Source organism: Eubalaena glacialis, chromosome 7 (genome assembly GCF_028564815.1).
Source record: "Eubalaena glacialis isolate mEubGla1 chromosome 7, mEubGla1.1.hap2.+ XY, whole genome shotgun sequence".
Lineage (NCBI taxonomy): Eukaryota > Metazoa > Chordata > Mammalia > Artiodactyla > Balaenidae > Eubalaena > Eubalaena glacialis.
Genome location: NC_083722.1, coordinates 11,970,678 through 11,993,480, shown reverse-complemented (window position 1 = coordinate 11,993,480; position 22,803 = coordinate 11,970,678). Strand labels below are relative to the sequence as shown.

The 22,803-nt window shown below is 58.7% G+C and overlaps 1 protein-coding gene across 9 annotated transcripts in view; it reads right to left on the bottom strand.

Annotated features, from left to right (window-relative positions):
* Positions 1-14: 14 nt before the first annotated feature.
* The window catches only part of JARID2 (jumonji and AT-rich interaction domain containing 2), a 240,623-nt gene continuing 217,834 nt past the window's right edge, over positions 15-22,803 (bottom strand). For 2 of the 9 annotated variants that reach the window (XM_061195743.1, XM_061195748.1), the window contains 12 exons: positions 21,302-22,334; positions 17,702-18,204; positions 15,270-15,362; positions 12,583-12,701; positions 12,421-12,491; positions 11,637-11,751; positions 9,150-9,255; positions 8,056-8,238; positions 7,482-7,612; positions 6,703-6,886; positions 3,634-3,741; positions 15-427 (listed from right to left, as the gene is read on the bottom strand). In XM_061195743.1, coding sequence (XP_061051726.1) covers positions 269-427; positions 3,634-3,741; positions 6,703-6,886; positions 7,482-7,612; positions 8,056-8,238; positions 9,150-9,255; positions 11,637-11,751; positions 12,421-12,491; positions 12,583-12,701; positions 15,270-15,362; positions 17,702-18,204; positions 21,302-22,334 — 2,805 coding nt within the window. In that variant the 3' untranslated portion in view covers positions 15-268. Of the gene's footprint in view, positions 3,174-3,633; positions 3,742-6,702; positions 6,887-7,481; positions 7,613-8,055; positions 8,239-9,149; positions 9,256-11,636; positions 11,752-12,420; positions 12,492-12,582; positions 12,702-15,269; positions 15,363-17,701; positions 18,205-21,301; positions 22,335-22,803 lie in introns of all 9 variants that reach the window. The other 7 variants (XM_061195746.1, XR_009701536.1, XM_061195749.1 and 4 more) reach the window with 7 other exon arrangements.

The window sequence follows — 22,803 nt, the reverse complement described above, 5'->3', positions numbered from 1 at the left end:
CAAGGGGCGATACAAATTAATAGCCCCTCAAGGGTTTTAAAACAGTGAATATACGGCAGTTTCAAAAATCTGACTGCAGTATCTAGGTATTCTAAGTACAAAAAAAGTTCAACAGTTTAATGCTAAAACAAAATTAGTTCTCTAAAACCAGAAGAAAATCTTCTTCAGAGCTAGTGCAAAGACAGCTTGTATCCTACAGCCAGTACTCCAAACTAGAATATAATAATTACAGAAAAATATCTATCCCCGGCCCCCGGTGCTGGCGTCTTCACGAGGAGGAGGCGGCGAGCCGGGAGGGCGGCACGTCCACCGTCGCTCTCTTGCGGGGCCCTCTTTTTGGTGTGGGTTTACCGAGACAGTTCTCAATGCTGCCGTTTTTACCAGATACCTTGCCACAGATCTGATTGACCAGGCTGATAATTTGTTCCTGTTTCGGGTTGAAAGGAAGACACAGGATTAGCCAACGGAAGAGCGTCGCCAGGACCCCCCAGGGAGTCACCTTCATCAAACCACGTCAGAGCAGCACCGAGGGGGCGTGGGGGGGGGGGGGGGCTGGGTGGCCTTGGAAATCCGCCCCGAGGTTCCCAGGTGCAGCGGCCTGGGAGCTGGTTAGGACAACAACTTCCCGAGACCGAGGTCCCCTGGCCAGGCACCTAAACGAAACACTCCTTCTCGGGGAGAAACCTGCCTCTTCTCATCTGGAAGCCAAGGATACAGTACGCCAAGTCCCTTCCTGATGGGCAGCTTCCTAACCCCACTTCCCCCTCCAGGGAGCCCAGGAGCGCCCCCTGGTGGCTGTAAAGTCCAAACGTTCACAAGCTGAAAGCCCTGAAATACCTGCAGCCCCAAAACCAGAGTAAGCGTGGGGCTGTTTCCTTAGAGCTGCTTTCCCGTCTGGTCTGTACCTTCACCCGTGTCCACGAGGTCCCTCGCCGCCGAGACAACACAGCAGCAGGCTTCCTGCTGCCGCCACCTGGGCACCTCCTCGGGGCTGAGAGGCCGCCCGGGGCCCCAGCAGGAAGGGGAGGGCTGGGAAGTGAGGGGAGACTCAGGCCTGAGGGCCCAGGGCCTCTCACCTGGCTCCCTGCACAGTGACAAATGCCTGGGGGCTGCTTGTTGCTCTCTCTGGCTACTCTGGAGCCTACTTAACCTGCTCTTGCAGATGAATACAAACACGTGTCTATAAACGTTTCTTATTCCCTCCTCAGCGAAGGGGAGAGAACAAACGGAACAAGAGAACCATCTATCTGTTGGTGTCAAAAATACATGTGTAACTTTAACACAACTTGCAACCATCCAGTTTTAAAAGAAACCACGGGGATATTAAAATGGCCCATGTTCTGCCATACACTCCAGAGCACCTGCTGAAGCCAGGGACGGATGGACCAGGAGGACACGGGGACAGGAGGCCACTCCTTCACTCAAGCCTGAGGGTCAGCCTAGTCCGGGCCCAGGCCTGCTCCCAGGCACTGCAAACATCGTTGGGCCACTTAAAGCACTTACGATACACATGCTAATGAAGAACAAACAGATGAGCTTCATTAAAGCCCAGTTACCTGCAGCTAAAGCCACCTGGGCAGCAGGGGGTCCGAGGAGGCAGCCGCCTGCCTGCACCTGTGTGACCGAACGGCTGGACAGAGGGGTCTGACTGCTGGGCACCGGGGCTCAGACCAGAGCTGTGCTCTCAAAAGCCATTTCTGAGATCCAACCCAGAGCTGGAAATTCCCCAATAAAAAAAAAAAAAAAATACAGTTCAACTCAATAGGGAACTGACTTGTGATTTTCATTTACTAAAACAGACCACTGGCAAAGTAGGAGGCTTACAAAACCTTTTCTCTTCTCTATGCGTGAGAACCAATGATTAAGCTTCAGACCGACAGACCCTACATATGTGATTCTTTTCCAGGATTTTGGTCACATCAAGACACCTAGCTCCAAGATGGGCTGGAAGTGGAAACTAACCCACGTTTTGTCGAGCTTCAGAATCATCTCGAGAAGCCCCAGCGCCGCCGGCTGTACCCTGCGAGTTGCCAGAGATGCTCTGACTCAGACACGAGGGTTTATTTTTAACCGTGCTCTGACATTTGCTGTTCAAGTGAAGAAGCAGGGAGGGGAAAGTGGTTATTGCCTTCGCTGAACACGCTCTTTGAAAACAAAGAAGATGCAAAGAGATCTGTTTTCAGCTTTCCAATCTTACAATTTAGCCAAAGGCTTCTGATCAGGTCCGACCACAGCCTGAGACCCCACGGGCGCCCCCATCGCCTCCCGGGGCACCCGGCCCGGCCCTGCCCTGCCCTGCCCGGGGCTGCCGTGTGTGATGGCCGGATGAGGCCGCCTTACGTGGGACTGGCCGCCCCAGGTTTGGGGGGCAGTGGGGATGGGGGAGCCGGCAGGTTCCACCCTCAGAGAGGGGCTCACGGCCGGACACCAAAGGGAGGAGGACGCTTCTCTGGAAGAGGGCGGGCCAGGAGGGGCCACGGGGTCCCCAGAGCAGTCTCCCAAGGTGACCCCCCCCCCCAAAAAGGACTCCGGGTCAGTCAAGGAGTAAAAGGGCCACGTGTCTCCGGAGCTGCGCGCTTGTACCTGGAAAGGCAATCGCAGAGCAGCCTGGAAGCACGTAAAACACACGTGACGAGACGAGACCGGCTGCTCTGGAAGCGGAGCCCTGGGTGCTCCATGCCGGCTGGAGCAGTGCCCTCCGCATGGGGGCACCTAGTGGGCAGTGGAGGCCAGCCAACACAGAAAGCACCTCACACGGACCTGCCCCTGGGGACGGCTGCGGTTTTCAGAGAGGGCGGAACTGGGTTTTATTCAGGTGAAACCTTCAGGAGCAAAAAGTGAAAGGCTCCGTGTCTGCCGAGGCCCTGGGGTGAGGGCAAGGGCGTGGGCACTCTCAGGGCCACCCCCTCGGGTGCCGCCCGCAGTTCAGCAAGTGGCCGCAGGCTCTGAAGTTCACCACGCGCTGACCCACAGCAGAACCGCTGGCAGCTGCAGGGCGGGACGCCGACACGGGCAGACGGGCACGGCGGTTGGCACTTTGTGTCCCAGAGACCCCGCGGGGCCAGGTCCAGGAAGGCTCCTCAGGCCGAGTCCCGGGGCCCCAGGGTCGGGCTGCTCTGAGGACACGGAGACCAGATGGACGCAGCCGCGAGGCCCCTGAAGCGGCCCTCGGCCTGGAGGGAAGGGGAGCCCTGGCTTGGCCCTGCCAATTTCGGTCTCGGTCTGTCCCGCGCTGTCCCCTCAGGATCTGGGCCCCGACTGGAGGTGATGGCACAGTCCCCTCCAGACAGTGGGGCAGCCACACCCCGAAACCAAACTCCTTACGAACCGAGCCACTGAGGCCAGGAGGGAAAGCAGAGCTGAGCGCGTTGCGGACGGGCTCGTTGGGGCACCACAAAGCGCGGACAAGGACAAAAATCCCTGCAGCCTCAGCTGCTGGTTTCTCCAGGCCAGTAGAACTCAAGCCGGACCTGCCCACTCCCCCATCCTGGCGCAGGGAGCTACCTTCCCACCACGTCAGGCTCCGGCCGGCCAGAAGGCGCCTGTAACCAGGCCGGCTGCACGCGGTCACGACAAGTGCTGTGACACGGACCATGCGGGCAGGGGACCGCTGCCACCCCGCGAGGCACTGACCTCGTCATAGCGGTACATGAGCTTCAGGCCGCGGCAGGACTTCTGCTTCTCCACGTGGCGCAGGGCGCACTCCAGGCAGAAGACCACGTTCTCGTTCTCCTGCACGACCTGCGGGACGAGAAGGACCCGAGGCTGAGGGGACTCGGGAGTGGGGGACAGGGGGGGCGTCCCGGGAGCAGAGTGTGGGAGGCCACCGCCCGGGCCAGGGGCGTCCGTGACCCAGAGACAAGGGATACTGACGAGAACACCAACAAGTCGCCCAACAAGTCACCGGGACTGGGATCGTCCACCAGGAAACAAGTAAGTGACCATCTCTGAGCTGCACCCAAAGGCCTCGAGGGCCCTCTTGGCTCCTGTGCACTTTCCCGCCAGAGGGTCTGAGCGCGGCGGGCTGGTGGACAGGGGCTGAGGGTCCTGAGGGCTCCTGAGACTTCTGGTTCAGAAACTCCCCTGGTACAAAAGGTGCCAGAATGGCCACACCCTGGACACTTCTGCGACAACGCATGTTTCTCCTGCTCGTGGGCGGCTCGGTTGGTCCAGCTGGTTTACACCACCTCGGGAGGCAGCACCTCTGTCCTCACTCCAGCCAGCATGGTTCCTGATCCTTGCCAGCGAGCCTGAATCTCCGGCCTGCAGCTACCCTGAGGATGCGCTGGCACCAGGGATGGGCCAAGGCCCCGCAGATGCTCAGAGCTGTGTGTGTGTGGGTTGGGGGCCGGGGGGAGGGCCATCCCTCACCCCAACCCTGACTCCCTGTCCTGGTCTCACTCAGTGTAAACAACGGGAAAATGCTGCCTTGACACACCAGATGCAAGAGCATCACAGGTCTTTTCATAAGGATTCAAGGGAAAGACCTAGGTTTCTTATCTTCATGGTTTCTAAGCAAAGACAAGAAAACAAGCTGGGGACGTGCCCGGTGGCACAGTGGTTGGGAATCTGCCTGCCGGTGCAGGGGACACGGGTTCAGGCCCTGGTCCGGGAAGATCCCACATGCCGCGGAGCAACTAAGCCCGTGCGCCACAACTACTGAGCCCACGCGCCACAACTACTGAAGCCCATGCACCTAGAGCCCGTGCTCCGCAACAAGAGAAGCCACCACAATGAAAAGCCCGCGCACCGCAATGAATAGTCCCTGCTCACCGCAACTAGAGAAAGCCCGAGCGCAGCAACAGAGACCCAATGCAGCCAAAAATAAATAAAAACTAAATAAATTTATAATAAAAGAAACAAAAAAAAACAAGCTGTAGGAATAAGGAAATGACACTTATTGGCACAAACACATCACCCGGGGCTGAGGACAGGAACAGACATAAATACGAAACAGTGAACAAAAACATATAAACCCCTTAGTACCTAAGCAATGAAAAGCATATATAAATAAAACCTCAATTTTTACCTATGTATTCAGGATATGTGCTTTTTAAAATAACATTCTGGCTAAGAAATCCTGGTGACAACTCTCAGGGTACAGCTTTCGGAGGGACAGCATAAAAATGAGCCCACACCCTGCTGTTTTTTGAGCCCACGGGAAGGGACCAGGGCCACATGAGGTCACAACAGTCACCCAGGCTCATGGGAAATACACGATGATTGTTTCCCACGAGAATAACTCCATTCTAATGCAAGAGGAACGAACACAGAACTACGCGGCTTTTATGAGCGACGTTCACAAAACATTTTTAAGATCTGGGGAAATTCTTATGACTTGTTTGTTTTAAAGACAGCATGGTTCTTGATTGTATCCTTTAAAAAGCCTCTGGGAAAAGAAAGCTAGATAGAAGAAAATATGTAAAGTGGGATGCGTGGTTGTTATGCACTGAATTATTACCCCTTCCCCAAATTCAGACATTGAAGTCCTAACCCTCAGTAACTCCGGAGGTGACTTATTTGGAGAGAGAGCCTTCAACGACATAATCAGGGAAATTGAGGTCGTAAGGGTGCGTCCTAGTCCAATATGACTTACGTCCTTTTAACAACAAGAGATTAACACACAGAAGCACACAGAGGAAAGGCCCTGTGAGGCCACAGGGCAAAACGACTGTCTACGATCCAAGGAGAGGCCTCAGAGGAAGCCAACCCTGGTGACACCTTGATCTTGGACTTCCAGCCTCTACAACTATGAAAAAAGGGACTTCTGTTGCTCAAGGCAGCAGTCAGTGGTGCTCTGATACAGCAGCCCTAGCCAACTATTACAGTATTCCTCGCATTATTTCTCAGTGCTCTGACGTCTCACGTGTGACAAAGGGCATCTGGCTCAGCGGGAGTGGCCACGTAGTCCCCTCTTCTCTGCAGGGCGGCCAGAGGGGTGCCGGGGACGCAGGGTGAGGGGGTGAGACAGCATCACAGTCACGCGGCACACGGCCAGGAGGCCAAGAGTCAGACCTGGGATGCGCTTGCCGCTCTGGGCCTCGGTGGCCACGTGGGGCTGGTGGGGATGCACGAGTGGGACATCGCGCCGGGCGTGGGACGGGCACTTACTACCTAGGCTTCTCTCTCGGGAGGGGGATTCTGCACAGGCACAGGCAGGGAGAGGGCAATGGCACCGGCTGAGGCCACAGCAGCGGGGGGCGTTCCTGCGTCTACAGAGACCTGTGTCAGGGCAGCTGCTCACAGGAGGCGAGAGGCAGGTCTGCACCATCCAGCTGGCCGTCCAGCAAGGCTTGTGGATGGGGTCCCCTCTGGCCTGGGATGGGGTCGGCATAGGGACGCTAAGCATATAACATAGCCCCAGGCTGGGCTGGATCAGCCCCTCAAGGAGTCTGCAGGAGCGACCAAGAAGGAAGGCAGACAGGCTGGACTGTGGCAGCTCAGGGGGCTGCCTTCCAGCCAGGACCAGACACAGGGAGGCTGGAGATAGGAGGTGCTGCTTCAACCAGACAGATTTCAGAGTCCACGGGGCAACAAGATCAGTCACATGGCTGAAGAGAAGCTAAGAGACACAAGGGAAGAGACGGGGGCCCCCACGTCTCCGCAGGGCAGCTGCGTAAGGGAGGGTGGGCAGGGGCCAGAGAAGGCAGAGCTGGGGGTCAGGGGAACGGAGCGGCGGCCCCGAGGCAGGCGGGGGCTCACCATGGACAGGTAGCACAGGTGCTGACAGATCTGGCACCGCCTCTCCGAGGTCTCCAGCTGCAGCCACTTCCGAGGCTTCTTCTTCCCGTCGGGCACCGCACTGCTGCCCTCGTGGCTGCCGTAGCGGGCGGAGGAGTGGAGGCCGGCCTCGAACAGCTGCCGCCGCTGCCGCAGCTCCGTGTCCCTGTCCAGACACACGAGGCTCAGGCCACCGCGCGGCTGGGCCGTGGGACCTCGGGGCCCAGCCTCCCCACCTGGGGCCTGCGTCCAAAGTCCAAAGGCCAGACCACCCCCAAGGGCTCTCGGATGGCCGGACCCTGCCTGCGGTGAACCCGGGGCAAAGCGCCCAGTGCCAGCCGGGGTGCCCCCGCGCCCGGGCCAAGGACGGACACGACAAACTATCTGCCGACGTCGGAATCAGAGGGTCAACAAGCGCGTGAAGATCGTGTGCTGTCCACCAGCTCCGCTGAGCCTCTGCAGGTCACATGGGAAGCCAGGCCAACGGTCCCTTCAGTTCCTGCCCCGTCTGCTCCTGCCCAGGGCCCTTCCTCGCTGGTGAGGGGCACCAAGGACCCGTGAGGCCAGGGGCTCAGGAGCCGCCTCCTGTCCGTTTCCACAAAGAGGGTGCACCTCCTGCAGCATCAGCACCCCAAAGTCTTCGCCTGCTGGCCAAGCCCCAGGCGGGCCCTGCAGCTCCGAGCCGGTGGCTGGCGGCTTCCCACAGAGGACGGGCCGCACCCCCATCCCGCCCGGCCTGGGCCCCGGGGGTCCTGTGTTACCTGAGCTCGTCCAGAAGGGCTGAGATGGTACTGAGAGTGGGACCGTTTTCCTTTTTCGCTTCCGCTTGTGCGATCTGGTAGAGTAACTTCTCCATGGAGAACGGCTTAGCTATGTGGCGACGCTTCATCTCCTGCAAGGGGCAGTCACGTCCCTTTAGGGCAGATTTTCAATGCTAGGCAGCTGTCAAGGGCTTTCTTTACTGGGGAGGGGTCGCTATCCGAATTTTCAAATGTTGAATTCCATCTGGATTCAAAGCAATTGAAAACTGTACGACAATCGTGTCTCCCTGGAGAAAGACACCGGGCACCAGGTACTCGTGGCTCCGCCAGCCGAGGACGGTGTTTGCCTTACACACCTTCAGTACTGACCTCCCAGTACTGACCGACCTCCCAGTACCGCAGTGGGTCAGTAACAGAGCTCGACGACTTTCATGATATAGTCAACCTCTAACAGCTCTCCCTCCCTAAAAAAAAACTCTCAGCCAACTCAGGTTTCCAGGAGTCACTTTGAAATTAAACATTATCTACACACAGACACACGCACAGGGACGCGTGCCAAGGGCCGCCTGCCTACCTTGGCCGTCTCGAAGCCCATACTCGTCCACTGGGTGGTGGCGAAGTGCACGGTCTCAGAGACGCTGTAGCCGCAACACACTTTGGACACAAAGGATCCCGGGAAGCAGACGACGAACTGGCCGCTCTGCTGCACTGTCCTGTGCACCTCGATCCCCTCCCTGCACAGCACCTCCGGGGAGATCTGTGGAGACCAGGGCTGAGCTGCACGCCCGCCAAGGGCCGCCCTCCCGGGTGCCTCCCTCCCAGGCGACAGCCTGCCGGCACACCTGCCCTCCAGACGGGGCATCGGGACCTAAGCCTGCTCCCGACACAGATTACGTTTGGTATGAAAGACGTTTTCTTTCTCCTTTAGAAAATAAAGAGACGTAACTCCTAAACAAAGGAGGAGGAAGTTCTAAACTGATACAGGCCCAAGAGTGACGACGATTCAGGCAAAGGCGTGGCCGCTGTGAGCGCCCCGTGTCCCCACGGGCACTGCCCGGGTTGGACCGGGATCCGTGTGCACAGCACGGGGGCTGCGGGCCCCCCGGAGGGGCTGCTGCTCACCTTCTCCGAGCCAAACCCAGAGTGAGGCGGGCCCAGGAGCGAAAGGAGACCCAGGCAGGGTCAGCGGAGGCCTGAAAAGCCTTGAGCTCAGGTTGTCAGAACACAATTCTAGGCTAAAGAGTTTCCCGGCAGCTCAGTAGGCTCATGACTGTCTGAAAATAGGGTCAGCAGCCGCTGTGCTCATCCCTGAGTGATCCTGACCAGAGGCCTAGGTGGCCCAGTCGTCCAGCTGCCCAGCGCACCCCAGTCGCCATTTACAAAAAAAACAAAAAACAAAAACCAAAACCCACCAGGCCCGGAAACAGAGTCAAAGTTCCCCACGTGCATGAGCCCTGTGTCCTGGGCCATCAATCAGAGGAACGCACTTTAGTTTGGTTTTCATAAGAGAGGACATTTTGCTTATGCTGGATCCCTGGAGGATTTATTTTTCATTGTCCTCTTTACCTTCGAGGGGCAGGTCGACAAAGAGGGTGAGCTAATAAAACAACTGCGTCGGCCACGCCACCTGACACCACCCAGTCTCCACCACCATCTTGGCCCCCGTACCATGACGTTGCTCTCGAGCATCTGCAGGCCGGGGGTGCCATTGGCTTGCAGCAGGGTGTGCACCACGTCCTCGAGCTTGTTCTCCTCCTCAGCAGGAATGCAATACCTGGGTGGTTTGGAATCAGGGCAGAAGGAGTTGACAAGGACCCTCTGCCCGGGAGCCCGTCCTCCACGCTCCCTCAGAGATGAGCAAACAGCAGCCTGGAAACTGGCCCTGGGCGCAGGAGGGGAGGTGGGCGCGCTCATAGGCGTCCCCAGGGTCTCCTCCCAGGGCAACTCTGCCGCTTCTGCCCTGTGGCCAGACTGCGGCCACTCCATCAGACAAACATGCATCTTTTATGCAGATCTGACCTATGCGTGAGCCAAAAAGCCTTCAAACCAAAAGCAGATGTTTAAAAGCCCCTATAAATCAGATCCAGACACATCTGCACACTCAACAGCCTCTCGTGAGCCTCGCAAGCTGCGACTTATCGCTGGGCTGGCACCTGACACTTTTCTGTTGCAGACAGAGGACGCTGCAGGACTAGGATTCGGTGTACACAAGAGACGCGCAGGACAACCAACCCCACCAGGGCCTGCGTCAGGGGAAGGGAGCGGCTGCACAGGGGCTGGGGCTCAGACAACACGGACCCCGCTGGCTGGAGCCAAGGAGCCCGGGAAGATGGTGGGGGAAAACACAGCCCGAACTCAACCAGAAGGACCTGGACCCTCAGTGCGATCCCAGGGAGCAGGAGAATGGGAATTGCCACTTGTGTCCCAGGAGGAACCCAGCAGGGACACACCTGCCACCTACAACTCCCGAGATCCTAGTGCCGGTGGTCAGCACGCAAGGCAGGCACGTGCAGCCTCCTCAAGGCCCCTCCTCTGGGACCTCCCAGCCCCACAGTCCACAGGCTTCAGTGGGACATCTGACCCCCCGCCCCGGAGCCGTGTGACAGGTCTTCAGGCTGCCCAGGCCTGGTGGGGAGGGCACGCACCTGTGATGAATCCCTGGAGGTGAGGGATCAAGTCCTGACTTCTGCTGAGTGAGAGGATGCACTCACCACATCCAAGGCTCTTTTCTTTTAAGTGCTTGTTATTTCAATGCCAACATATTCTGTTACGGATTTGTGATTTAAATCCAGGGTTTCTAACCTCAATCACATGTTTTAAGAAAAACCACACACCATGAAGTTCTCTGATCCTATCCGGCCGCCTCTCTCCTCCCCATCAGTGAGGTTCCACGGATTAGTCTTCACACAGCCCACAGAACCTCGGGTTTCCCTGCCTCTCACTCAACGGCCAAGCAGAACAACGACCACCGGGGCCACGAACTTTCACCCCATCACCCTGTGGGGTGCGGGCCACATCACTCCACTTCCCAATGAGGAACCAGGGTCCGGTGGGCCCGTCACAGGCCTGCGTGGGACCCTGTGACTCTCAACAGAGCCTGGCTGGCGCTGCCCGGCAGCGTCTCCGTGGGGAACGGCGCTGAGGGCTCAGTAGCTCCTGGAGGAGGGCCCGCACACCCCCAGCGTCCACGCACCGGCCACCCTGCGTGGGACCGTCCGGCTGTCCACCCGCAGCTCTGCCCGAGACCCCAGCCCCACCGCAGAAGATCAACCACAGGGCCTGCCCGCCTCTACACCGACCGCCACTCGCCCTGACGCAGCCGGAAGGCAGAGCGAGTCGTGATGGCCAGACTGCTGCTGACACTGGCTCCTTGGAGGGAGAACATTAGTTCTAAGACTTTGTTTGTTTTAATAAACGATGCTAATCACCCCATTAGGACCATAAACCCAGTTAGTGTGGGATGGATGGATGCGGTGCCGGCAGCCCGTGAGACGACAAGACATCTGATTATTTGCAGTGATTTCCCATCTGCCGTCGTAAACAAAGGAGCTGAAGAGCCAGCTCGGATCAGGGCTGGTGAGCCTGACGGTTAAGGATCACGCCTGGGAACCGGGCAGAAGGCTTCCTGGGAAACAGACAAACTCGTGCACCTCCCACGGCAGGAACTCCACTTCCAGTAAGACCTACTCTCTCTCTGCAGTCGGTGGACTGGGAGACACCAGCTGCCAAGAGAGGCTGAAAACCACCACTCACGCGAGGCCACGGAGAGAACAGTTCACACCGGGCGAGGCGGCGGCTGACGAGATGGGCGCCACTCCCAGCCAGCTTCCTGCCGCGCTCTCACTGTTTCTGACCCTGCTATGAAGCGAACTCTTGGAAATCAACAACCACCAGGGGAAAACCTCACAGAAGAAAAGCCCCTTGTCAGCAGGCAACTGAGAAAAGGAAAATGACCAATAAGCCTAAGAACAGATGCTCAACCTTGCTCATCACCTGAGCAAATTAAAATATTCTCCAGCAGCTCGACTTCCAGCACAGCTCCCCAAGCTGATATGACAGGGAACACGGGACAGACTCGCAAAGTCAGTCCTCCAAGGCTGTCAGCCATCAGTGAGTGAGAGGTGGCATCAGGAGGCCTGGGGCCAGTGTACTCACCAAATGCAGTCAGCACCAGTGTGTAAGTAGTCAATGTAGGGAAGGTGGTTTTGGTCTCGAGACCAGCATGAGGTAGAAAAGACCATGCCAATATTTAGCCAGGGAATTGTCACTCCTAGAACAAAGGGGACAGGGCAGGATGAAGACCAATGTCTCAGGGTGACAGCAAGAGAAATTGCATCTTCTCCCCAAACAAGAAAAAAGGAAGAAATGGGATTCAAAACCAGACAAAACCCAGTGAGAAGAAGGGACTTGCTCTTTCCTGCTTCTTATACAGAAACCAAGATCACATGACACTGTTACAAAACAGTAGTGGAAGAACATCTTAACTAGTGACTTAAGGCAGGAAGCAAGATGCCCAAGGAACACGACCACGACTGTTGTCGACTGGCCACCAGCCAGGAAGCGGGGCCCCTTTGTTCGGGGTAACCCCTCCCCCGCAGCGTGGGGTCACCCACGCCAGTCACCTCCTCCAGGGGCCCCTTCTTCCCACAACACCCAGAACAACTGGTTTCTCTCCCGGCTGTGAGGCAGTAGCCCCACGGAGTCGGAACGTTCGCTCTGAAATTGGCCAAGGCGGAAAGCTGGCCATTACGCATCTGCCCAGCTTCTAGATCTGCGATTTGGTTTACCTTTCCGCATTTTTACTGACTTCAGTCATGATGCCAACCCCTCTCTCTTCTCTAACAATCCCAGTTCTCTCTACGCGCCGGGGGCTGCAGTCCCCTCCCCTCCAGCTCTCGACGGGGCGAGCTGGGTCCACAGCCGCCCGAGGCAGGCTTACCAGGCACAGCACCAAGGTGACGCAGGATGGAGCCCGTGTTGTTGGGGAGGACGGTGAGGTTCCATCCGTGTCTGCAGAGGGAAGCACAGGGGCGTCACGGACGGGCGCGGCGGGGGGGCACCGTCCAGGCCCCAGGACACGGGCAGGAGCGTCCGACGTTACCTTGAAAACGGTTCTGATTTTCCCACCGGGAAGCCGCTGCCGTGGGTGTTGGTGTCCACCTTGCCGCAGTGCACGGCCACGTGGCAGTCCTTCTCCTCCACGAGCCTCCAGTACTCTTGCTGCGGGGAGAGGGAGGGCCGTCAGCACCGCCTTGCTGCCCGCGGCCGCAGGGCCCAGCTCAACTCAACGCCGCGAGACGAAGGGACCATCTTGGTCTAGAGCGACGGCCACTAGGGAGCAGGGGGACAGGGCTGCAGACAGACGGCCGCACGCCCACAGTCACGGCAGCCACGTCCGTAGTGGACGGATGGATAAACACAAGGTACAACGTCCATGGAATACGACTCAGCCTCAGAAAGGAGGGCAACTCTGAAACGCGCGACAACACGGATGAACCTTGAGGACTTCACGCTAAGTGGAATAAGCCAGTCTCAGAAGCACAGATACCGTGATGCCACTCCCGTGAGGTACCGAGGACAGTCAAAGTCGGAGAGAAAGAAGAGCGGCGGTGTCACGGGCTGCGTGGAGGGAGGACGGGGGCTCAGTGTTTAACAGAAACCGACTTTCAGTTTGGGAAGATGGAAAAGTTCTGGAAATGGATGGTGGTGACGGTCACACAACAACATGAATGGACTTCAGTGCCACTGAACTGCACTTAAAAATGGCTAAAATGGTAAATGTTACCCATATTTTACCACAATTAAAAATCATTTATACGAAAGGGAGGGAGAAAGCGATAACAGCAAAGGGGCTGAAGACGTGTGGCCACCATCCGCAGGTGTAATGACGACAGCCCCAGGCAGGCGTCTCAGCAGACACGCTGCACACCCCCAATGAGCGGGCTGCACGTGAGGGTCGGACCCCCAGGCTGTGACCCAAGCCAGCGCAACAGATGGGGGGGGGGGGTGGGCATGACCTAAACGACTGCGGGGCAAGAGGAGGTCGGGATGGGCTTTGCTAACGGGTGAGAGGGGTTCAGTTTCCCCCCTCACTGTGTCTTCACTCATCATTCCAGAAGCACAGCATCACCCGCCCCTGCTTCCTGGAACCCCACTTAAAGGAGGAAGCCTCACCCACGAGCCCCCGGTGTCAGCCACCACCCCGCCATGTGGCTTCTGCAACGAGACCAGCCTGGGGGCGGCCAGATGCCCCGTGTCAAGAAGGAAGTCGACAGCATTAAACGCCCGGGTTCCTCAAACAGACGTCCTCGCAGGCAGGGGATGACGGAGCAGCAGTCTGTCTGAGGGGACGGGTTCGGGCCAGTCCTGACTAGACTCACACCAACCTCTGCTGGGTGAAAGAGGCGGGGGAGGAAGGGGGCCGTCCGCTACAGGGGGGCCACTCGGGCTGGTGACACCGGCCAAGGAGAGGGCCCAGCCTCTTTGCAGGATCTAGAAGTCAGCCAGACTTAAAGTGTGGAGTTGAGCAAATCTTCCCTTTGTGTTTAGATATTATACAACTATTAAAGCGAAACCTGGGCTTCCAGAGAGAATTAATTCCTGAGTAGGAAGCGACGCACAGTGACAGCCCTAACCTTAGGGGACTCCCGACCAGGACCTGTGCTGTGAAGCAAAGGCCTCTTTTTCCAGCTCCGACGTTCAGCCCCAGAGTCGCGTTCCTTTCCTCTGACGTTTCTCCCACAAATGGCACAGGCACTCGGGAAGCAACTGTGACGGCCACGTGTCCCAGAATCAGGGCCCCGCTGGCATCGCGGTAGATGGAACATGGCTTTGGCAGGGCCAAAGATCAGGCCACTGTGTGGTGTTCACAGATACCGCCCAGGGTACAGACCCGGGGCCTAAAAGGAATGACGGTGATGCCAAAATCGAACACGGAATTCACCAACCTGGGAGACCAGGCCTGAGCACCAGGGCGGGACCTCCTGGGTTTCTGACGGTACCATCAGAGGTGGGGTCCCACGCGGCACAGATGCAGGGGACCAGGCGTCCTGGTGACCCAGACTGTCCTGGAAATCCCACTCCTGGGAAACCCGATCAAGTCAGGGCCCGGGCGCCCTGGTGGCCGGCATGGTTTTACCGAGAAGAAGAAGCACATATCTTTGAAGGAAAAGACGTGCTCTGAAACCAGCTGTTCACCAACAGCTGGGCTGCGGTCCGCAACACCTCACGCTCCGCCAGCAGCCGCCCTGAACCAGCGAGGGAAGTCGGGCCTCTCCCTGGACAGGCCCACCTACGTCAGCATCCGGGAGCCCCCGGCGGCTCGGCTGGGCGCTGCCCTGGGCGCCGACCCCCGGCCACACCTCACGCCAAACCCCCACTCGCTGGCCTGGGCGCAGACGCGCCTGCACCTCTCCAACCTCACGCAACTCAGAAGCACAAAACTGGCAACCTGCCAACCCCATTAAATGAAAAACAGGAGAGAGGAAAAAGCATAACTGTGGTTTCAAGGGATTCCAAACATTCTCTTGCGTAACAGGCACCCTGAGGACGGGCCTCGGCTCCAGGGGAGTCGGGGCGAAGCTGGGGAGGCTCATTCTCTCCATTACACCTTTGCTACCTCTGCACAAGTTGGGACCAACACGGGCTGAAACTTCTGGCCATCCCCAGAGCCCAGACGACGGGCTGAGCGCTCACGACCCCTCCGCACGCCCCCCCGCCCCAGGAGGCCCAGGGCCTCCATCCCTGGCTCCGAGCGGAACGGGGGCCGGGACCGCCCAGCTCACGCACCTCGATTTCAGCTGGTGCGGGCTCCTTGCTGAAGCACATGTTCATGATATTTCTTGCTGTTCGGTAAAAAGTCGTTAAAGAAACAGACCTTCCCTGAAAAGAAAACAAAAACAAGAGTCAAGCGTAAGGAACAAAGCAGAGCCAGGATCCCAAAGCAGGCCACCTCGTCATGGACCCCTGTGTGACGCGTCCCTGTGACCGGGGGCCGGGCCACATCTTGAGTTGACACGAGCAGAGGCGGAGGAAAAACATTCCCCGAGAAAGACCCTCGGTGCCAACAAAGGAGGCGGAAGACCCCTGGCCATCCAGCGCCGGGCCAGACCCCCCGCCAGCCAGCAGAACGGGGTCCCACAGGAGCCCCGGGTGCGCTGCCGAGGTGCCCCGCTTCAAAGCTGCCTTCACTCCCTGGAGCAACGAGTGCAACGTGGCAAGAGGCAGGGCTCCTCCGGTTGCCCCACGTGAGGGCAGGAGAAAGGCTGTGGCCAGGGGGAAACCAACAGCATCAAGACAGACACTGGCCGCACCTCGGGACCGGGGACCCCGGGAAAGAAACTTGGGTGACGCCTACACCCACCCTGAGGGTCCTCACGTGAGAACCAGCCAGATGAGCAGCCTGGCCTCGTAGATGTGCAGGGGACAGAGGGATGCGGCCCTTCTCTCGCCACGGAGCCACTCCCTGTCCCCCACGCCTCCCTGGGACAGCACGCAGGCTCTTCAGATTATCCGATGTCCCCTCCCCACCCCTGCACACCACCCCTTCCTGGGAATGTTAACAAGGACAAGCTCACTGGGATGACACGTGGCATCACGGATATGCTTTGTTCTAAAGGCAAGCCCTCCACTCCTCCCTGACCAGGCATGCTCACCCTTTGACTGTGGAAGTACTTACTGAGCACCTACTGTGTACAGGCCTAGTTCTAAGGGCTGCAGATAGAGCAGTGCTCAAAACAGACAACGTCCCTGGCCTCAGGGCAGCCTGGGGAACTCTGACTCACACAAAACAGCTGGGAGGTGGCACTAAGCGCGATGAACCAGAAGCAGAGGGGCAGGGCTGCAAGGTAGGTGGTCAGGGAGGGTCTCCCTAACGAGGCGATGCTGGAGCATCCCCATGAACAGAGCTGCAGGTCTAGGAAGGGGGCAGACCCTTCTTGCCTTTGGAAGGGCAGTCAAAGCAGTCAGCTCGCAGACCCTGCCCTGTGCTTTTGCTCTTCAGCTCTGTAAAGAGGGTTCTACCTAAAACAGAAACTGCTGTACAAGTCCAAACTTCTCCTGACCTGCCATTCATTACAAAATAAAATCCTAACTTCTAGGAGGGACCTGATTTTGTGTCAGCTAAAGCAGGGTGCCTGTAATTCAAGACGATGACACCCAGCACACAACAGTCAATGCCCCCAGATGCTGAGGGGGCTCAGAACCTGGAGCCTCGAGCTCCCGGCCCCTCGGCGCACAGAGGTGCCACGGAGCACTGTCACGGCCACCAGACTGCAGCCACAGCTGAGGGGACCCAACCCTGGCTGGGTCCAGTAACAGGAAAAGCTCTAGGCAAGCAGGCATCTCTCTCCAGAAAGGAGGGCAGGACTCAAGCCTAGGAGAGAATGAGAAGCGAGGCAGAGGGTGGCCAGAGGTGGGACCTCGGAGTGGGGACTCAAACGGAAGAGGCCAAACTCAGGGCAGAACCGCAGATGCCCGACGCGTGCCCAGACCACGGACAGGCTCGTGCGGTGGGAGCGTGACCACCAAGGCCTCCACAGGGCCCCTCCCCCAAGCCTACGGAGCAGATCACTGCCAGAGCGGCGCAGGGGCAGCGCCTAGTCTGTGCCCCCTGCCAGCCCGGGTCTCCACCGCCCTGTGGACACAGAGCCAGGCCGCCAAGTGGGAAGACACCAGGACACCACCGCGCGCCCCAGAGGAGGGAGCCTCCTTGGAATGGCTGGGCGGTTATGGGATGCAGCAGCAGGAGGGAGCCTCCCCTCCCCCTCCCCAGGAGACCCGAGATGGCGGACAGAAAGGGGCCGGCAGAGCCGAGCTGGGCAGGCTGGGTGGCAGTGGGGGGATGTCCATCGGGAGCTACAGAGGGCCTGGTCCCTGTGTGTACGAGAGGCCCTGGCCCCGACGGGCAGCCACTCCAGGATGAGGGGGTGTGGCTCCCAGGCTGCATCCCTGGCACGTGGGCACACATATGTGCACGCGCACACACAAACCCATTTAATGGAGAGGAAGCCCAAGGCCACGGCGGGCAAGCGACTCCCCTGGCTGGGCGCCCAGTAACCTCGTCCGGACACCCAGCCCCCTGCAGGCTGCAGACACCTCTCTTTACGAGGAACGTACCCAGAGCCGACCGTCAGGGGTCTCGGGAGCCTGACACAGCCGAGCCCCCGGCCCCTGCATGTGCACCCGAGGCCTCATACCCAGGCCCCGCACAGGGGCCCTACCTTATATATACACTTGTGGAAGTCGCTGAGGATGCCTTTGTCCTCCTCCTCCTCCTTCACCACCTCCTTTTCCTGAGCAAAGAGTCGCCGCCGCCCCGTCTTGAGCTGTGCGGGGCCCACCTCCTTCAGCTTGCTGCGGAAGCCGTTCCTGTGGGCCACGCCGTTGATGAGCCCGTTCTTGGGCTCGAAGCGGGGCAGCGGGTGGAAGCGGTTGTAGTCCTGCTCCGTGTGGCCCTCCAGGGGCCCCTTGCGCCTCTCCAGGCTCTCCTTCTCCATCAGCACCTCCTTCTCCAGGCGCCGGTGCTCCTCGGGGGACAGGGAGTCATAGGAGAGCAGGTACTGGCAGTAGGCCTCCTGGAGCTTGGCCAGCCGGTCCTGGGCGGTTTTGGGGATGCGCAGCATGTCTGCTAGTTTGTTCCATTTTTTGAGGTCAGTCACTTGCTGCATGCCGCCCATCTCGTTAATCAGCCGGAAAAAGCAGGCCAGGTCGAGCTCACAGCCTCCTGGGACGGTGAGGGGAGGAAACAGAGGGACAGTCGGTGAAAAGGCCCGTGAACAAGACCGTCCTCCATCACCCAGGAGTCCACGGGTGCCCGGTGCCCACTGCATGCCAGAGATGCCGCCAGGCCCTGGGGCCAGAGCAGCCAACAGAACAATCTAGTCTACAGAGAGGCGGGGTTCAGACCATCGTGGGCACTAGGACGATAAATAGAGCAGGACAGGCTGAGGGGCGGCTGTCTTAGGAGGGTGGTCAGGGCAAGTAGCCCCGAGGAGAGGACACTTAGGCAGAGGGCTGAATGGAAGGAGAGATGGCCGAGCAGATCCGTGAGGAGGAAGAGTCCAGCGTGCCCTGGAGCAGAGGCAGGGTGCACACCTCTCACACCCCAGGAGGCAGGGTGATGGAACAGGGCATCCCGGCTGGGGCTGGCAAGGCTTGGGTAGTGCCACCCGGCCACACCCACGAGCCAGCGTCACCTGGAACAGCCGCGATGTCGGAAAGTGTACACACGTAGCATGTGTTGTCATTCCCGACCCCCCCAACACCCCCAGCGCACACGCACACGCACACACACACAGTAACTTATTTTCGATCCCCCCCGGATTTCCGGGCAGCAGGCAGCACGAACCTCGGGGCAGGCGGTAGTCTGTCCCTCAGCTCCTCCCATCACCACTCACACAGAGGGCTGCTTATCTCAGAAGGTGTATGGGCTGGTTTTCACTACGCCCCTTGATCACACTGTACAAAGCATGTCAAAACTCAGATATGTTTGAATGCCCGCCAAGTGACTCTCTCAATGGGACCTGGAAAATCAACCTCCGTTTGGCCAATAAAGGGGGAAAAAAATCTTCCAGAATAACCGTCCACTGGCTGTTAGGAAGTAAATACACCACAAAATGGTAGGTGAGCAAAGTAAACATTAAGAACGTTTAGATCTTTAAAGGGTGGGGATAGACTTATATAAAATAAATGAACGGAAAAGCAGCGGAACTCCTGAGAGCAGCGCGTGCACGCTGGGCGAGCCGGGCACACGGGACCACCTCGGCCAGGGGAAGGGCGAGCAGCAGCCCGAGTCCATCTCCTGTGCTGGGTGGGACGCTGGGGCTGGCTGTGGTCAGTGTGGTCCGCGCGGCAGTGGGGGTCACGTCGAGGAGGAAACTCGCCCCAACCCTGGCTGGGAGGGGCCTAAAGCCCAAGATTCCAAGATGCACTCCAGGCCCTGCTCTCAGTCGGGGCATCTCCTGGGGCTGCCCGCACACCGCCCGGACTTGCCGAGGTGAAGAGGGACGGGAGTCACCCCAAGGGGCTCAGGCCACAGGCTGACCAGAAGGGAGGCAATCACTGTTATTCAACAGCACTGAGAAAACTGACCCAGTCCTTGCAAATCCATTATTTCACTCCTCACCTGCTATCACCAACCCATTCTCAGGACCACGAGGATGCCACATGACAAAGTGCCACCCTCCCAGAGAAGGAGCAGCCTTTCTGTGGATTCTGCGAAATTCCTTCAAAACTACCAGGTCTCTCGCACTGCGAGGAGGCCGAGCTCAGAGCCACAGCCCCAGGCCTCTGCGGGTAACGGGCCAGCTCAGCTCCTCTTCTGGAAGCTGACGACGCTTTACAGCTGGGTAACAGCAACGGGTGTGAACACACACACCACAGTGTCAGGTCCTCGCGGCTTCTGGTGCCACGCGAGTCAAGGTTAAGGAAACCTACTCTGAATGGAAGATCGCTGGCTGCCCTCATGACGTCACCTGAGCACACCGCCTGTCCCCAGAAGACCTACCGCACCCCCCCAGCAGGCTGGGGGACCAAAGACGTCCTACTGCAGCCACGACTTGGTGAGCTTCTTGGTCACCCACGCAGCCAGTGCCAAGCTCCCGAGAGGCTGGCACCTCCTCAGCCTGTTCCCACAGCCCTGTGTCACCTTCCACCACATCCCTGACAGTGGACCACAAACCAAGAATTCTTTCAATGTAAGTGATTCTCGCCTGCTGAGAGTAATAATGAAACCTCCATCTTACAAGGAGCCCTATCTCACTGCCAACTCTTGATACCTAAATGACCGATAATATCTTCTCTGCTCCCTGCCTTTAAAAAGTTGTCCTCTCCAACTGCAGGAAGGACATGCCCTATTCCCGTCGAGGGTCTGGAGCCAGAAGGGAAGCACGTGACTCACCTGGCAGACCCAAAAGGAACCCCATCCGCAGAACCGGCACGTCCCTGACAGAGCGAGTTAATCCTGGAGGCGCAGTAAGCAGGAGAGGAAGAGGGAAATGTGGATTCCAAGAGCCATCCGTGGGCTCTGCCTGGGGGCCAAGGGTCTTCACAACAGCTGGGTGTATGTTCACAAAAGCAGGCATCAAGGAGAGCTTTGCTTCAGTGACAGCCAGAGCTGTGCCTGCTCTCAGAAGTGTTCCTGGACCTGTGGGCTCCACGAGGGCCCAGTAATCACCAGAAAAACTGAGATGCAAGGACAGATGAGCAGACAGAGATAAATGGGCTGAAATGTACCCCACCTACAAAGAGTCATATGTTGAAGTCGTAACCTCAGGGCTGCAGAGTGTGACTGTATTTAGAGACAGGGTCTTTAAAGAGGTAATTAAAGTAAAATGAGGTCATCATGATGGGTCCTAACCCAATATGACTGGTGTCCTTGTAGCAAGAGGAAGAGCAAAGACCATGTGAGGACACAGGAGAAGGCGGCCGTCCACAAGCCAAGGGGAGAGGCCTCAGGAGAAACCAACCCTGCCAACACCTTGCTTTCAGATTTCCAGCCTCCAGACTGTGAGAAATAACTTCCTGTAGGTCAAGCCTCCCAGCCTGCAGAACTCAGGTAAGGCAGCCCCCAGCGGACGAATGCACGGGGGCAGCGTTCCTGCCCCTCTCACCGGACACCACTCTGGCCTCAGCAAGGTGGCCCGCAGCTCGGGGCAGCAGGGGTCGCCTAGTGTGAGAGCTGGGGGAACAGGACCAGCCCTCCTCCTCCCACAAGCACCCCGCACCTGCAGAAAGGGGGGCCTCAGACTCCTCCCGGGCCAAGAAGGGCCCGGAGAAGCTGAAGCTGGGGCGGGCACCACGGGATGCGGCGGGGGCCTTACCTATGAGCGGGAGCTCGTCCATGGTGATGCCCTGAGATCTGAGGTGCTTCTTGATGCAGGCCAGCCGCTGCACATTGGGGCCCCAGCGCCGGCCCAGCTTGTGGATGTGCTGGATCTGCGTGACGAAGCGCATCTCGTCGTTGAGCTTGCACTCGGGCCGCCAGTCCGGGGGCGGGATCACCCTGCACATGCCGTACTTCTCCACCTGAGGGCGCACCGACTCGATGTAGACGAGCGGGTCGTGGAACTCCTTGGCCGACGGCCGCAAGACAGGGATCTCGTCCATGGCCGCCCACCCGGCCCTGCCGGCCCCCTTCTCGGCCTTGGCCGCCGCCTCGTGCGGCCGGGGCAGGGGCTCCGATTGCGAGGTAGAACGATTTTCACAGGGGACGCCGTCCGGCTTGCCGTGTGCTTGTCTGCCCGGCGGGCCCTTGCCGGCCGTCACCCGCTTCGGCCGGTTCCTCTCCAGGCTCCGCTCGGGCACCTCCTTCTTCCCGTGGCCGCCAGGAGGCGCCTTCTCCACGGGGGCCGGGGCCGCCTTCCTGCCGGGACCCTCGGCAGCACCCGCCGCCCCCTTCATCTTCTTGGGGGGCGACTGCGGCTTGTCGGCCGGGGTCGCCTCTTCCAGCCTCCGCTTGGAGTTCCGCAGACCCTCCCGCAGCTGCCGCCCCCCCCCCTCCTTAGTGCATGACTTTGGGTTCAACCTGCCACTGACCTTGAGGCCATTGACGGTGTGCCCGGTGGACTTGGACGCCCCCCCGAGGGATAGCACCTGTTTTCGGGTTTTTGCATTGCTACTTTCAGTTTTCCCTGAGATTGTGTGGTTGACAGCTGAACTGGGCTTGTGGTGATTAGGTTTGGTTTCCTTGACCAGTTCTCTCTTGGCTTTGGTGTATGTGACAGTCCCCTTCGTCACCGTTGCAGTGTACTTCACAGTTTTGGACGGTGAAGGTCTGACTTCGCGCATCTTTTTGGCACTGGCTGCACTTGTACCCAGAGATGACATTCGAGTGACTCCGCCGACCTTAGAAACCTGGGAGGTGGCAGGAGGAGCAGAGGGGGAGAGACGGAGTTAGCACCTGTCAGCGGGGACCACCCCACACCCAAACTCAGCAGCCGGCGCCCGCTTTTGAGAGGCGGCGGCACGGGGGGTCCCGGCCAAGGCAGGCAAAACACACAGCCCCGAAGCCAGCTCTGAGATGCTCGGTTTCAGGATCTCCGCAGCACTCGGGGCCCATCCTTCCGCGCAAAAACACGCAGCCAACCTGGGTGCTGCCCAGGGGGTCTCCTGGGTGTGCTGTAACATTCACGTTTGTCGTTTGAAACTAGATGTTTCCCAGTGAGGACCCTCAACGTGCCTGCCAATCACCTGCCACAAGTTAATAACAATAACACCCGACAGCAAGGTCTTGCAGATAAGGGGGCAGACACACAGACACACACACCTGTGCCAAGAAAAGACATGGCTGCAATTTCTTCTGTGCTCCCTACAGCAGCATGAT